Source organism: Ursus americanus, chromosome 32, assembly GCF_024610735.1.
Source record: "Ursus americanus isolate L20-20 chromosome 32, mUrsAme1.1.p, whole genome shotgun sequence".
NCBI lineage: Eukaryota > Metazoa > Chordata > Mammalia > Carnivora > Ursidae > Ursus > Ursus americanus.
This window is the reverse complement of record NC_142158.1, coordinates 4,010,809-4,026,825: the sequence shown is the minus strand read 5'-3', so window position 1 is coordinate 4,026,825 and position 16,017 is coordinate 4,010,809. Positions and strand designations below refer to the sequence as shown.

Sequence of the window (16,017 nt, the reverse complement as noted above, 5' to 3'; positions counted from 1 at the left end):
GCGTCCGACTTGATTTTGGCTCATGGCACGTTCTCAGGGTCGTGAGACAGAGCTCCACGTTGACTTCCTCGATGGGGGTGGAGCCTGCCTAAGATTCTCTCTCTCCCTCTTCCCCTCCCCCCACTCTCTAAATAAATAAATAAATAAGTAAACAAATATTGGGAGATACTCAAATATGTGAACATAAAATCACAACTGAAAAGTTATGATTAAATGTTCACAGTCATACTTAAGGGAACCCAGATCATAGATCATTTTTTCCCCCAGTTACGTTGGTGCTTATTTTAGCCAAGAGAAAAAGGTCATAATGTTTTCATGCAATACATGCTTGATTCTTTAAATAACAACTGTGACAAATAGCAGAAAGAATTAAAGAATGCTACACTTGTAATCCATTCGAAACAGCAACATTTTGGGTTGTACATAATTAAAGAAACATTTTCTGAAATACTGTAGTGGCCAGTATGAGAGGCTGGCCTTTGATGGGCACAGGAATACAGATTAGAAGAGAAACAAAAACACACAGAATTACTCAATGTTACACAACTTCTGTATGGTACTTTGACTTAAATTCAAGAGCACAAATTAACAGTCTCCCCTATTTTTGGTGAACAACGCATGTAACCTTAAATGACCTTTCCCTCTGGATTTTACCTGGGAATAGTCTTTTTTTTTTTTTTTTTTTTTAGCTTTTCTAATTTTTTATCTAAGAGAAGCCTGGCTTGGCATTTTTATACTTATGTCATCAATGTTAATATTTCTTGGGATTGCAGGAAGATTCATAATCTTTTTTTTTTTTTTTTTTAAGATTTTATATATTGAGAGAGAGAGAGTGCACGCAGGAGCAGGGGGGAAGGGCAGAGGGAGAGAGAGAAACAGCTCCCCGCTGAGCAAGAGCAAGAAGCCCGATACGGGGCTCGATCCCAGGACCCTGAGATCATGACCTGAGCCACCCAGGAGCCCCCAAGATTCATATTCTTTACAGTGGATCAGCATGTACTGGACCTCCTGCTACGCCAGCCTCAGATGTCTTCAGGGTATTTTGTGCATCAGTATATATAACAATCTCATTCGTGTCGGTCTCCAATACCATTCCCCCAGCACCATTTCTGCAAAATACTGTCAACCTTGTCTACAGGGAGAATTAAATCCAGTTCAGACATTTTCAAAAATACTTGTCAAATGTTTCTAAGAATATCCGAATTAGATCTAAAATACCAACTTTGCTCTCTAAAGAATCCACATGGAAGACAAAATATAATGCTGTGTGTAATGTCCATAAGTCAGTTTGTGGTCAGATCCTCAAATTAATAGCCCTCCTTCTAGGAGGTTTACAAACATTTTCATCTTTCTTCGGTACCAGATGGAAAGTCTCCCTGATGGTTTGCTGTTGTGGGTCTTCACAGTCGGGTAGGTAATATGCGGACAGCCACTGCTTCCCAAGGTTGTTGAAAATGAGGGTCACCCTGATGACCGCCGGGTGGGGCAGGGCTGACCTGGCGGATGCTGGGGGCCAGTCCGGGGCAGGTGAGCCCCCCCCCACCCCTGCTGCATTTTGTTAGCCATGCTCTCCCTACTTGAATTTTTTAGTTGTCTTTTTGTTTCTGGTTGCCATTGGTTTTGCTTGTTTACTTATTTTGGAAATTTTCAAATAAACATGACAGCAGAGATAATGAATGGGTATAGAGGGGGAAAGAATGGGTATAATAAACACCACCTACCCCCCACCCACTTTCAACGATTACCAACATTTCCCAGCTTGTTCCATGTGTTCCCTGCACTGTGTTTTCTTCTTCTGGAGCATTTTAAAGTAAATCTAGATAGATATCATATCATCTCACTTATAAGTATAGGAATACTTTCTAAAGATAAGGGGCTTTTCCTTTTTTTAAAATATGCCAACAGCATCATCATCACACCTAACAAAATTTATAGTGATTCCTTAATAGCATATATTTTGGAGTGAAGTATTAAGTTTCCAATAATTCTTAATATAATTTGTTGGATTTTCTTATATTCTTTTTTTTAAGTTTTTTTTTTTTTTTTATTTATTCGACAGAGATAGAGACAGCCAGCGAGAGGGGGAACACAAGCAGGGGCAGTGGGAGAGGAAGAAGCAGGCTTACAGCAGAGGAGCCTGATGTGGGGCTCGATCCCGTAACGCCGGGATCACGCCCTGAGCCGAAGGCAGACGCTTAACCGCTGTGCCACCCAGGCGCCCCTGGATTTTCTTATATTCTTAATTGGCCCTCTAAAGATTGAAGTAATATAATACTGAAGAAATAAATATCTGTATTGGCTATGGGCTGAATGTTTGCATCCCCCAAAATTCATGTGTTGAAACCTAATTCCCAAAGTGATGGTATTTGGAGGTGCAGCTTTTGGGAGGTGATTAGGTCATGAGGATGGAGTCCCCATGAATGTGATTAGTACCCTTATAAAAAGACCCGAGGGGCGCCTGGCTGGCTCAGTTGGTAGAGCATGTGACTCTTGATCTCGGGGTCATGTTTGAGTCTCATGTTGGTATAGAACTTACTTTTTCTTTTTCTTGATATATGAATTTTTTTTTTTTTTTAAGAGAGTGAGCAAGAGAACATAAGCTAGGAGGGGGCAGAGGCAGAAGTAGACTCCCTGCTGAGCAGGGAGCCAGACACAGGGCTCAATCCTAAGACCCTGGAACCAAGACTGACTGAGATACCCCGGTGCCCCTGAATACTTTTCTCGGTAAAGTATTTATTTTTAGTAATCTCCACACCCAACGTAGGGCCCAAACTCACGACCCCAAGATGAAGAGTCACATGCTCTTCTGGTGGAGTCAGCCAGGCGCCCCAGATTACTTTACAACAACAACAACAACAACGCTCCCCAGAGAGCTCCCCTGCCCCTCCCACCACGCGAGGATGCGCATGAATTCAGAACGGGTTCTCACCAGACACCAACCTGCCTGCACCTTGATCTTGGGCTTCCCACCCTCCACGTCCGTGAGAAACAAATTTCCACCTTTTATAAGCTACCCAGTCTATGGTATTGTTATAGCAGTCTGAACCTATGCAAAGGCCTTGAAGAAACTGAACTTCATGGGCACCTGGCTGGCTCAGTCCGTAGAGTCTGTGACTCTTGATCTCTGGGCTGTAAGTGCGAAATCCGCGTTGGGTGTAGACATTATTTTAAAAAAGTATAATCTTTAGGGGCGCCTGGGTGGCACAGTCGGTTGAGTGTCTGACTCTTGGTTTCGGCTCGTGTCCTGATCTCCGGGGCTGTGGGACTGAGCCCGTGTCAGGCTCTGCGCTCAACACGAGTCCACTTGGGATTCTCTCTCCCTCTCCCTGCCCCTCCCGCTTGCACGTGCTCTTTCTCTCTGTCAAATAAATAAATAAATCTTAAAAAAAAAAGGGGGGGAACTGAAGTTCAACAGGAAGTGTTGTGATAAAAGATAAATAACAGCACTGGTGCTCAGAAAAAACAAACAAGGGGAATTTTTGGGTAAAATCTCAAAAAATATTTGACTTGACAATATTGCCAAAAGTATGGTAAAAATAAGTATTGTCACAGCTTATTAGTGGGCATGTAAATTGGTTAGCGTACCAGCCACATGGCATGGTGAAAGGGTAACTGAAGGAAGTTTGAAGAGAGGATTATTTATAGATGTGCTCAGAGTTGAGGGCACCTCCGAGGGTTGGTGAAGCCGCAAAGCCAAGCAGCTGCAGGAACTGGCTGCCACGGCCCCCGTGGAGCCAGGGGAGGGAGCTCTGACCACGGCGGGAGGGGGAGGGGAGCAAGCCTGGGGCTCCTTCCTCCCACCCTGGCATCCTGCACGTGTGTTTCCCACAGGGAACCTGACTAGAAGTCGGTGGGTGAAGACACTGTCTGATACGGTTTTATAGAGGTCATCCTCCGAAGGTACAGCGCAGAGCGGAGAGAGGTAGTGTGTATTTATCCAGAGGGGCGAGTGGACGATCCAACATGGAGACAAGTTCACGCTATCTACTGGTTTTATTTATTTTTTAAAAATTTATTTTTAAAGATTCTATTCATTAATTTGAGAGAGAGAGAGAGAGTCAGGAGGAGGGGAGATGGAGAAGCAGGCTCCTCACTCAGGGGAGAGCCCGATGTAGGGCTCGATCCCAGGACCCCGGGATCACAACCCGAGCCGAAGGCAGATGCTTCACTGACTGAGCCACCCAGGCGCCCCTATCTACCAGTTTTATTTATTTTTTTTTTTAAAGATTTTATTTATTTGACAGAGATAGAGACAGCCAGTGAGAGAGGGAACACAAGCAGGGGGAGCGGGAGAGGAAGAAGCAGGCTCCCAGCGGAGGAGCCCGATGTGGGACTCGATCCCGGAGTGCCGGGATCACGCCCTGAGCCGAAGGCAGACGCTTTAACGACTGCGCTACCCAGGCGCCCCCTATCTACCAGTTTTAAATGAACCTTTGGATCTAGCAATATGCCTTCTGAGAACTCACCTTACAGAAAAGCTCAAATGTAAATCAAGTTGGAAAACAAAAAGATAGGAGTATTTCGTATTTGTCGAGAGCTTACTGTGTCTGAGGGACCAAGCAAGGCATTTTACACCGCATCCTCACAAGAACCCTGGGAGTTTGGCACCATGACTGCTTGCATTTAACAGTTAAGGAGATTACAGTTCCCTAAAGCTAAGACAGGGCCACAGAGTTAATCAGTGACAATACCCGGACTTAAAGGCATTCAGTGTGACCCCAGTGTCCCAGCTCTAAGGAAATCCATGGCAGACTGTCTGCAAAAACAAAAGCCTGAATACAACCTCAACGGGACTTGGAGACAAGGGAAATCAATTATGGTACATCTACACAATGAGATACCATGTAGTTTAAAAAAGGATGGAGCAGATCGACATGTGCTGCTACGAAAAGATACATAGTACACGGGGGAAAAACAAAGGTATAGAACAGCGTGCCCATTTGTACCTTAACATGAAAGGTATGCAAGAAACTGAACAAGGGTTATCTTCTGGTTACCAGAACTGGTAATCAAGGGAGAATTTTTCAGCATATACCTTTTAGGATATATGTTATATATGCTAAATATAGATGTATTATTTTTCAATAAATATGTGATTTTAATATGTGTGTTATTTTTCAATAAACATATGATTGAATAAAAAGTCACACACATACACATGCAAACATATATAAAGTGTCCAGAACTGAACAGTAACAGGTAATATTAATAGAATACTAACCTAAAGGATTTTTTTTTTAAGTTTTATTTATTTAGTTGAGAAAGAGAGCAGAATGAGCGAGAGAGAGAGCACGAGCATGGGGCTGGGGTGGGGGGGGCAAGAACAGAGGGAGAGGGACAAGCAAACTCCCCGCTGAGCAGGGAGCCCCACTGGGGCTCAATCCCAGGACCCTGGGATCATGACCTGAGCAGAAGGCAGACGCTTAACTGACTGAGCCACACACACGCCCCTAATCTAAAGGTTTTATAAGTATTATCTCTGAATATTCAGAAGAACCCTATTAAGTGGGTATTACCATTACCCTCATTTTTAAAAGGGAGGAACAGAGGAGCGTGGATACAAAGAGATCAACTTGTCCAAGGTCACCCAAGGCAGCAGAGCTGCTATTTGAACACTGGTTGCCATTCTGGCTCTCAAGAGCCAGGGCTCATAACTAACTTCTTAATGAACGATTATTTTTGTTTCTGATAATTTGGCTTAACACCGTATCAGCTTTCTCAACAATCACACTGTAGAGCTGCAGGGCTGCTTCATTTTAATGCATAAGCAATCATTTTAATGCATAAGCAATCTTCTCAGGTTTTCTGTATGCTTTATGAATTGTTACCAAGCCTGGTCTCCTCCTTCTTGTATTTGTACAAAAATCTTTTTTATTTATTTTTAATCTCAGTGATTTTTTTTTTTTTAGATATTTATTTTTAAGTCATCGCTATACCCAACCTGGGGCTCAAACCCACAACCCTGAGATCAAGGATCGCAGTCTCTACCCACTGAGCCAGCCAGGCGCTCCAACAAAAGTCTTTTTTTTTTTTAACCTAAAAATATCTCTTTACATTTATTCTAGTTAAAATATCAACCTGTTGGTTTGGAATTGGGATTCCAGCCTGTAGAGATAGTGGTGAATCTATACAGGCTGGAATCCCTTCCTCGCTTGAGGATAATCTTTAAACCTGACGAGCACAGCTCCTGTGCCAACGTGTAAATTACTGGCAAAGCTGCTACGTTGGAACGTGAGTGACGGGCAGATCTGTGCGACACCACCTGCACAGGCTGACTCTGGTACATTCATTAGTCAACACAGTTTGTATGGTTTAAACTGCTGATTCATCTGTCCCCATTTCTTTATCTGTCCCCAAGGACAACATGCTAGGTTTTGCTCATCATTTTGCTGGAATTACCAGTTTTATTCCATTGATTTAGCACGATGATTGCACCTCCGTCACCACCCCCCTTTTTTAAGAGAGTCTGGACTGAAGGGACTTGTTTACAGAACACAGGTGGGCTTCTGTCCCCACGTCATTCTTACTATTTGTGTAGTGCAGTTTGCTCACAGTTTTACCAACAATTTAAATTTCAAATTTACTAGTCCCTATTTTCAGAATTAAACTTTCTCCTTTTTTTTCCCCCAAAATTTGAGATTTGTTTCTTTGCCCAGTCTTTCAGTTTCTCCTCATGTGTCCTGTGATTTCTCAAAGACTAATCACGACTCAGATCATATGGGCCCATTCCTACGTTATCCTATTTTGTATAGTTCTAGACACTTCAATTCATTTTAAACACCTGCATTATCATTTGATGCTCTTACACACACTTATTGGGCCTCAATTCTTTCCTTTGTTAAAACTTGGCAGATTACTATAAACGCTGCTTTACGAGGGGGTGAAGAAAAATCACGGGGTATGTTCCTGGCTTATTGTTATCTCTTGGCATTTATGTTAATCCAGCAAAGCAGCACAGAATACTGCTCTTCCTGTTTCTTTGTAAATCCAAATACGCCTTTACCAGCCCTTCCCCTCCTTGTGGGGTGGGAGGTCTAAGAAAGTCTCCCTGTTGTCACCTCCATCCTGTTGTCCTAGAGAAGCTACTAATTGCCGGGATCCAGGTCAGGGGCTGGGATACTCTGCTGGTGGGGGGGAAGGGGGGTCACCACAGGGCACTCTTCTACTCCCCCTGGCTGACATGGTGCCCTCCAGGCAGGTCGGACATTTGCTGTTTTTGTCTTCTCTGTTTACGTAAAACTTCAGGCAGTCTCAGTTCCTGCTTGGCAGAAAGATTTAGGTCCTGAGCCTAAATTGTGTCCTGCAGCCCCGTTGACCAGTGAGCTACAAAGGGCATTACAGGAACCCAGTACAAATGAAGGGGAAGCTGGTAGAGGTTCCTATATACACTGTTGACACATCTTGAGAACCTTCGAGAGAACAGAGATGGCTGGGCTGAGGTAGGGTCTGGCAGTCCTGAGTCCTCCCCCAAGACTGGCTTCGTGAGCGTGCCCCCGAGCACTTGCTCAGGGCGCCCGGTGCTTGGTTTTTGCACTGGTCTTACCATCTTGAAATTAGGAGCAATGTTCTTTTACACGGGGACTCCCGTGATCACCTTGCACTGGACCGGCCCAAATCACGCAGCCAGTCCTGACCTGGCCGTGACTGCTCACAAAAACCTTAGGCCTCTAAGGGGGAGGCTATAACTCCACCTATTCTAGGTTTCACAACACTGTGTAGGGTTTTGCTCATATTGTATTCATTTTGAGGAAGGTACGCCCCCTTTTATCTTCTCGACAAGCCTTTTAAAATCCTGAACTTCTGAGAAAACTCTGTGCTCACACTGGTCCATCAGACGCCTCCCTCCTCTTCATTTTCACAGCCATGCACGATTGGGACTGGAGCTTGTTTTTCTAATTTTCATAAACACTCTGGAGTCTTGAATCCAACATAAACATGGTTGGGGGTATATGTGGCTCCTTTTCATTGAATTTCTTTTTCAATCTACTTTCCATAAATCTATTTCATATCTAACCCATACATTCTCCGAAGAAAAGAAGTTGCATTAGCAAATCTGTAACACAAATAAGACACCCTGTAACTCCCCGGCCTCCTCCTTTCCACGGAGGGTAGCGCGGCCTTAGCTCTTCTCATTTCTCATTCACCTCCTTAGATGGACTTTGCTCACCCACGACTACTCTCTTTTCTTTTTCGCTCCGGTAGGAAGAAAGTGATTCTTTCATACATCCATTTCAAAATTATTTATCAAGTTTCTTGCAAGAAAATAGCCTTTCTTGGGATGGTAGAAAGTAACTTCGCTCTCTCTGATAGATTGATTCCTTATGATTTCTCTTCAGTTTAAGAATGTGTCAACTATCTAGAGTAAAGGTCAGCAAAACATGGTCCTCAGGCCAAATTCAGCCCATGGCCTGGTTTTGTCTTGCCTGAGAACTAAGAATGGTTTTTCTTTTTTTACGGGTGGTAAAAACAAACAAACAAACAAACAAACAAACAAACAAACAGTATGCAATAAAGAAAGCCTAAAATATTTAGTATCTGTCCCTGTAGAGAAAAAAGTTTCCCAACCCTGGATTTAAAGAAGTGTAACAATCTGCCCTCCCTCTCCACTGAAGTCAACAGAAAAAGTTACTCTAGGCTTTGGCAAAAGCGGTCTTCAGCCTCCACTGGGTCCTGAATCCTGGGTTTCCTCTCTGTTCTTTCTGCATAGTAGCTGTTTCTAACCATTTCTACTGCGCCTAAGAGCTTTCCATTGCGCTCTAGGCTCTTGGCAAGCCCATAGACCTTTCTGAGGAAAGTCGTCCCAAACACAGGCTTTCTACGTAAAATATTTGTGGTTTGTGCTCTTTGCCAGAAGCCAACCCTGCTGTCCGGGAAGGAGTCCAAGGCAGCTGGGGGAGTGGGAGAACCTCCCCTCCAAGAGGAGGGTACAGTGGCTCTCTTCCCAGTGGGGATGCTCCTGCTGGGGAATACTGGTAGACCCACCCAATCAGGCGCTCTCTTTCATAGGGCCCACAAACGCTTAGGTGTACTCAGAAAGGAAGAGCCTCAAAAACTCAGGTTATTTGGGGCACTGGGCTGGCTCAGTTGGTGGAGCATGCAACTCTTGATCTCAGGGTCATGAGTTCGAGCTCAACATTGGGGGTAGAGATGACTTAAATAAAATTAAAATCGAAAAATAAAAACCCTCAGCTTATTCACTCAGTTCTCAGAGGCCTGTTGCTAATCTGTGACCCAGAGTGACTGGCAAGCTGCTGCGGGGGGCTCCTACAGCATGTCTGGGCCCTGTACCTACGTGCCATGTACTCCCATGTGTGTCTCCTTCTTGCAGGGTATGTGAGCCTTAATAGTCCACGACACTTGCCAACCTGCATCCATTTCCCCTCTCTCCCAGGGGGTCTTGCTCCTACCACCCCTGCCTCGGCAGCAAGCCTGTCCCTTGTTAAACCTTGTTCCGGCCTTTCCGTCTGCCACAGGGAAGAACGTCTGCATGGCCGACCTAGGGGGACGGAGGGGGTGATGTTATAGGACACCCCTCATGCCTGCCCCCGGGTGGACTGCATAGCTGTCCAAACTGCGAGGCTGGTCCTCTAACCATCGCCATGGGCTGGCAATTCTACACAGCATCAGATAAAATACTCCTTCCTGAAAACAATCTTTTGCCGGTCAGTTCCAAACAACTGTAGCAGTTACTGTTGGGTTTTCCTAAAATATATGTATAAACTGGAAATGAGCACTTTTATCATTCCGTTAATAAACACTGTACCCTCCATGCAGGGGTTCAGAGCCCTCGTGGTTACGCGGCTGGCATCCCACACACCCAGGCACAGCCACACCCAGCTGGTTTGGAGAGTACGTATCCAGTGAATCATTGCAGTTCACTTTGGGTACAGTTCTGTGTCCAGCCCCTGGCGTACTATATTTTTGCTTTTAAATACTAAATTGAGAAAGAAAAATGATAGCGCAGTGATTATAAGTAAAGGCACCTGGGTGGCTCAGTCAGTGAAGCATCTGCCTTCGGCTCAGGTCATGATCTCAGGGTCCTGGGATCGAGCCCCATGTCATCTCCCTCTGCCCCTGCCCCCCTCTGGGGCACTCTCTCTTTTTCTGACAAATAAGTAAGAAAATCTTTAAGAAAAATAAAATAAAATTTAAAATTGTCACACAGCGCAAATGGAGAAGTGTGATATATGTGTTTGGTAAGTACAAATTTTAGTTCATACTTGAAACAATTTACTAAATTGAGTAAATCTTTAAAGTTGACATTTCCTAAAAAAAAAAAAATAATAATAAAATAAAGTTGACATTTCCTCTTTTTAAATTAATTGTTTAAAACTGGAAAGTGACTCAGATCCAGTCAGGGGCACCTGGGTGGCTCAGTTGGTTGAGTGTCCAACTCTGGGTTTCAGCTCAGGCCGTGATCTCAGGTCATAAGATAGAGTCCCACATGGGGCTCCACGCTGGGTGCGGAGCCTGCTTAAGATTCTCTCCCTCTCTGTCCCTCCCCTCCTCTTAAAAAAAAAAAAAAAGAACATATCCAGTGGTACCATTTAGTATTTTCCCCTAAACTGTATCTTTTGCATGCAATACAAAAGTATCAAAGTATTGCTCTCCCCCTTTCCTTGTACTGTAATTTTTTTATCAAAAAATTTTTTCTTACTCACATATGTACAAAGCTCAAAACAGAAAATTTTCACTTTCTGCATTTGCTTTCTGGTCGTTTTACTATTTGCTTCATTTCACGATTCCTGAAAATACTGTTTGTTTAAAAAGATCCACTCTAAAGAAACCGGTGCATCCAGACACTGGAATATTACTCAGGACTGAGAAGAAATGAGTCATGAAGAGACATGGAGGAAATTAAAACGCGTGCTACGAAGTGAAGAAGCCAGTCTGAAAAGGCTGCGTGCTGCAGGGTCCCAGCTACATGACGCTGTGGGAAAGGCCAAACTATGGAGACAGGAAAAGGATCAGTGGTGGCCGGCGGTCGTGGAAAGGGAGGGAGGAGTGCATGGAGCACAGAGGGTTTTCAGGGCAGTGAAAATATTCTGTGTCACATGACGTACACACATCATGACACGTTGGTCCAAACCCACAGAATGTACAACACCAAGAGTAAAGCCTGAGTAAACTGTGGACTCTGGTTGATAAAGATGTATCAAAGTAGCCTCATGAGTTGTAACAAACGTACCACTCCCGCCCTGGATGCTGACAACCAGGGGATGGGGGCACAGGGCATTCGGGAAAATTCTGTACTTGGCTCAATTTTGCTGTGAACCCAAAACTGTTCTAAAAAAATAAAGTCTTAAAAAAAAAATCCACTCTGGGTGTTTAATGAGCTCAGTACCTCTCTGGGCGTCCCTCTTCTAGTCCCCGTGCTTAGTTCCCATGCTCTCCCGCCTTTCTGGTTGCCTTATCTGTTTTTCCCTTGCCCCCCGCAACCTCTCCCTGTCTCCTCTCTAGCAACATATAAACATGCTCAAGCATTTTCCTGTCTTGTCTTCCCTCCCCTGCCAGATTCCTCTAGAGTTTTCTGTGCTTGCTGGTTCCACACGTTCACCTGTTCCTCTATCCTCAACCCGCTGCAGTGTGACCACAGTACCCACCTCTAAGATGCCACGCTCGCCTGCTTTCTCCTGCCTCTTGGGTTGCTCTCTTTTCTCCATCTGTGTATTACGTATCGGTCCTCAGACTTAGATCCTGAGATCCTTACCTTTCCCGCTCCACAATGTCCGAGGGATCTCAGGTACCTTCAGAGTGAGGACACCTAGACCCAAAGAAGAGGAGAGATCTAAGATCACATTGTGTGACAGCAATAGAGGGAGGGTTGTGTTTAATCTAAGTCGACTGTGTGCTAGACACTGTATTGGGGATACAGATCAGAATAGATGGTATCCCTCCCCCTCCAACTTTTGCAACCTCCATAGCCCTTCCCTTGTCCCCCATTCCATCCTTCCCCATTGGGCCCCTGCCTGTCTAGCTTCAGGTCTCAGTTTAAAACGTCCCTTCACCTGCAATGTCTTCCCTAACTACTCTTATGACTAGCTGGGCTCTTGCCATCCTGTGTGCCTCACAGCACCGTCTACCTACTCCCACGCATTTCTTACTATGCCTTGTAATTGTTTGCTTGTCTATTCTTTCCCACTGGGGTCTCCATGTCTTACGGTTGTAAGATCTTTCCTCTGCTTGAGCTGCAAAGAATAGAGCAAGCCATGCCACTAGGAACCACACCGACTCCTCTATTTTGGGCAATGGATGATAAGCTCATCGAGGGCAGCAGGACTATGTCCGCAGGCACCGTCTTATCCATGATACTGAGCGCAGTACCTGGTATTCGGTAATTACTCAGGAACTGCTCTTTGAAGAATGAATGGAAACATGAATGAATGAACCACTTGACTTTATGCTAAATGTTGGAACAGAACTTTGAGAAATGTCCTATTTCTTGGGCAGATAAAAAATAATAGAGTAGGAGGGCTCTTCTGGTTGGAGGTAGATAAATGGACGTCAGTCCCTACTAATCCAGTGATTCTGAATTTGGAAGTAGGATCTATTTTTTCTTTGTTACTAAAATTCTGAAGAACATTACTTTGCAGAGATATTAATGAAAGTGTAGTTCGCTCAATAGGTGAGAAAATCAACATAGTATATAGCTTATCAGATGTAGGAGTCTTTAAAATTCAAGGTCTGCTTTCAGTTACATTAGATAGTATTGCCACCTACTGGGTAATATAAAAATTCTTCCTGGAACTACAGCCCACGTCTATTTTTGGTAAATTACTGTGAACAAGGTTATTTATGCTCTGAAACTGAACCCAAAGAGGCTGTTTCAGGAAGAATTCTGTTGGCCTGTATTTATGGTAACTTAGGAGAGCTGACTGACCTGCTTATCATGAATGGAAATTTTTTTTTTAAGATTTTATTTATTTGACAGAGATAGAGACAGCCAGCGAGAGAGGGAACACAAGCAGGGGGAGTGGGAGAGGAAGAAGCAGGCTCAAAGCAGAGGAGCCTGTCATGAATGGAAATTTCTAATAAGGAAAGTTCAAGATTTCTTTGAAACGTTTTGTCCTTAAAATATATTCCACTAGGGCGCCTGGGTGGTTCAGTGGGTTCAGCATCTGCCTTCAGCTCAGGTCATGATCTCTGCGTCCTGGGATCAAGCCCCACATTGGGCTTCTTGCTCAGCAGGGAGTCTGCATCTCCCTCTCCTTCTGCCCCTCCCTACCACTCATTCTCTCTCTAATAAAAAAAATACATTCCACTTGGAGTGCACAGAGTACAGTGTTCAAAATGGACTTGAATTCATTCTTTTCTCTATGTGTTTACATTACCAACTTAATATACAGTTAGGATTGCTTTAGGGTTTGCTTTTGTTCGTTCATTTTCACGTAATGTTTTCCAACATTTTATTATAACATTTTCAATCAGTTGAGCTGAAAAAAATTTTACAGGGAACATCTGTACACCCAGTACCTAGAGCCTACCATTAGCATTTTACTATATTTGCTTTACCACATTCATCTAAACATCCCTGTATCCATCCATCTGTTTTGTTTTTGAAGCATTTCAAAATAAACTGCAGATATTGGCTTGCTTCCCTCTACTTCAACATCCATATCATTAATAGAGTTCTTACTTATCTTTTCCATTTGTGAAATATTCCCATAGTTCAAAACTAAAGAAGTAGATGCTCAAAAGTCACACCCCATCCCGTTCCCCACTCCCATTATTTTTTCTTAAGTTTTCATTTTTATTTATTTGTCAGAAAGAGAGAGCGCACAAGCAGAGGGAGCGGCAGGCAGAGGGAGAAGCATGCTCCCTGCCGAGCAAGCAGCCCAATGTGGTGTTTGATCACAGGACCCTGCAATCCTGACCTGAGCCAAGGCAGACACTTTGACTGAGGCACCCAGGCATCCCTCCCCATTCCCATTAAATAACCATATTCCATTTCCATTAGTTCCTGATTGAGCCTCTCTTTCTTTTTTATGAAGATGTAAGTAGAGACATGCATTCTCAGTGCTTTCTTCACTAAAGGTAGAATGCAATATACACTCTCATTCTACTCTTTTCATTTAATGGCATATCGTGGGAATGCTCCATTTCGCAGATCTCCCTAATTCTTTGTGTATGGCTTCATAGTATGGTAACATTGTGTAGACAGACCACAATTTATTCAACCCACCTTCTACTTATATGGAATTTAGGTCGTTTCCAAAAGTTTGGCGTTATAAATCACGCTGTGCTGAAAAGCCCTGCACACATGTTGTTTTCAATTTATGGTGCATACCTTCAGAGTAAACCCCCAGAAGCGGCATTGCTAGGTCCAAAGTCAATGTGCATGTGGACATGGCATCCTCCCAGCCTCACCTAGAGAGTGTGTTATTAGTATTCTGTTTTATTAGTATTTTACTAGTACTCTGTTGCTGTGTGGCAAACTGTCGTGCTCTTAATAGCTTAAAACCAAACACATTTATTATCTCAGTTTCCATGTGTCAGCAGTGTGAGCACAGCTTAGCCAGGCCCCATGCTCAGGGTCTTACAAGGCTGAAAATGAGGTGTTGGTTGGGCTGTGTTCTCATCTGGAGGCTCCACTGGGGAAGACTGACTCTAAGCCTGTTCGGGTTGTTGGCAGAATTCATTTCTTTGGGGCTGTAACGCTCACGGTGGCCTGCTTCTCTAAGGCCAGTAGGAGAAGGTCTCTGCCCTCAGGAAAGGTCTAAGCCCACTGTTGAAGGGCACCCCACTAGTAAGTCAGGACCACCAGGATAATGTCCCTTTTGATTTAGAGCCAAATGATTGGAACCTTAATTACATTCATAAAATCCAACTGCCTTTGCCATACACTATAACCTATTCAAGGGTATAACTCCAAAGATCAGGTATCATGGGGGGCTGCTTGAGAATTTTGCTTACTGAAAGTACAGTTGTCAAGTTTTTCTATATTTGCCAATCTGCTAGGTGAGAAATAGTTTCTCAGTGTTTTAATTTGCATACCTCTTATTATGAGTGAAGTTGAGTGTTGTTTCATACATTTAAGGACCATTTGTATATCTTCTTCCTTGAGCTCTCTGTTCCTGTCTTTTGTCCTTTTTCCCACTGAGTTGGTGGCTTTTTTTTTTCCTTCAGTATTTTTAGAGCTCTTTATAAATTAGGGAAATGAGGCCTTTATCTGTGAAATACATTGCATACATTTTCTCTCAGCTTGTCATTTGCCTTTTGTCTCTGCTTATGGAAATCACCCAGTTTTTAAGATGTTGACGATAAATTCAATTTTTTAAGACAATGTATAGGCCACTAATATACAGGCTAAACAAAACATACCTAAAGGCCCACATACAGCACATGGGCTACTATCCACACCATCCTTTGTCTTTTAATTCTGCACCAACGGTGTCCGCTAAAAACAGCTGACTTATATACATATGCTACATAGTTTTTAATATCACTCGAGTCATACATTTTCAACCTCCCTCGATAATGTTTCGCCACTTCACTTCTCTTAGCTGTGCCTATAGCACATCAAATGGCTTGTCAAAAATAAACTGGTATGAAAATCTGTGGTTGCCAAGGTTATTATGGCCAAATATTTTCCAATATTTCCAACCCCCCCCACTCCTTGTTTAATCCTTTTTAAGGTACTATTTTAAAAAAAATCACTGAAAGTTTCAAACATATATAAAAGTAGAGGGGATAAAATAACAAATTCTCGCGTATGCATATGTGCTAGCCTCAACTGTTATCAACACAATGCCAATACGGTTTTATTTAGACAAACGCTCTTAACTGAGTGATTTTCCTCACAGGGGTATTTGTCAATATCTGCATTTTTTTTTAACTTTTTTTTTTTTTTTTTGGTCACGCCTGGGTGGCTCAGTTGGATGAGCGTCTGCCTTCGGCTCATGTCACGATCTTGGGAGTCCTGGGATTGTGCCCCACAGCGGGCTCCCTGCTCAGCAGGAGGCCTGTTCTCCCTCTCCCTCGCCTCCCCCTCACTTGTGCTTCCTCTTTCTCTCTCTC

The 16,017-nt window shown here is 43.6% G+C and overlaps 1 protein-coding gene and 1 pseudogene across 1 annotated transcript in view; both read right to left on the bottom strand.

Annotated features, from left to right (window-relative positions):
• The window catches only part of C32H6orf62 (chromosome 32 C6orf62 homolog), a 73,380-nt gene that overhangs the window by 41,189 nt on the left and 16,174 nt on the right, over nucleotides 1–16,017 (bottom strand). The window contains exon 2 of the mRNA XM_087858172.1: nucleotides 11,604–11,764. Coding sequence (XP_087714298.1) covers nucleotides 11,604–11,663 — 60 coding nt within the window. The 5' untranslated portion in view covers nucleotides 11,664–11,764. The remainder of the gene's footprint in view (nucleotides 1–11,603; nucleotides 11,765–16,017) is intronic.
• Nucleotides 712–1,558, bottom strand: LOC123794156 (AP-3 complex subunit sigma-1 pseudogene; annotated as a pseudogene).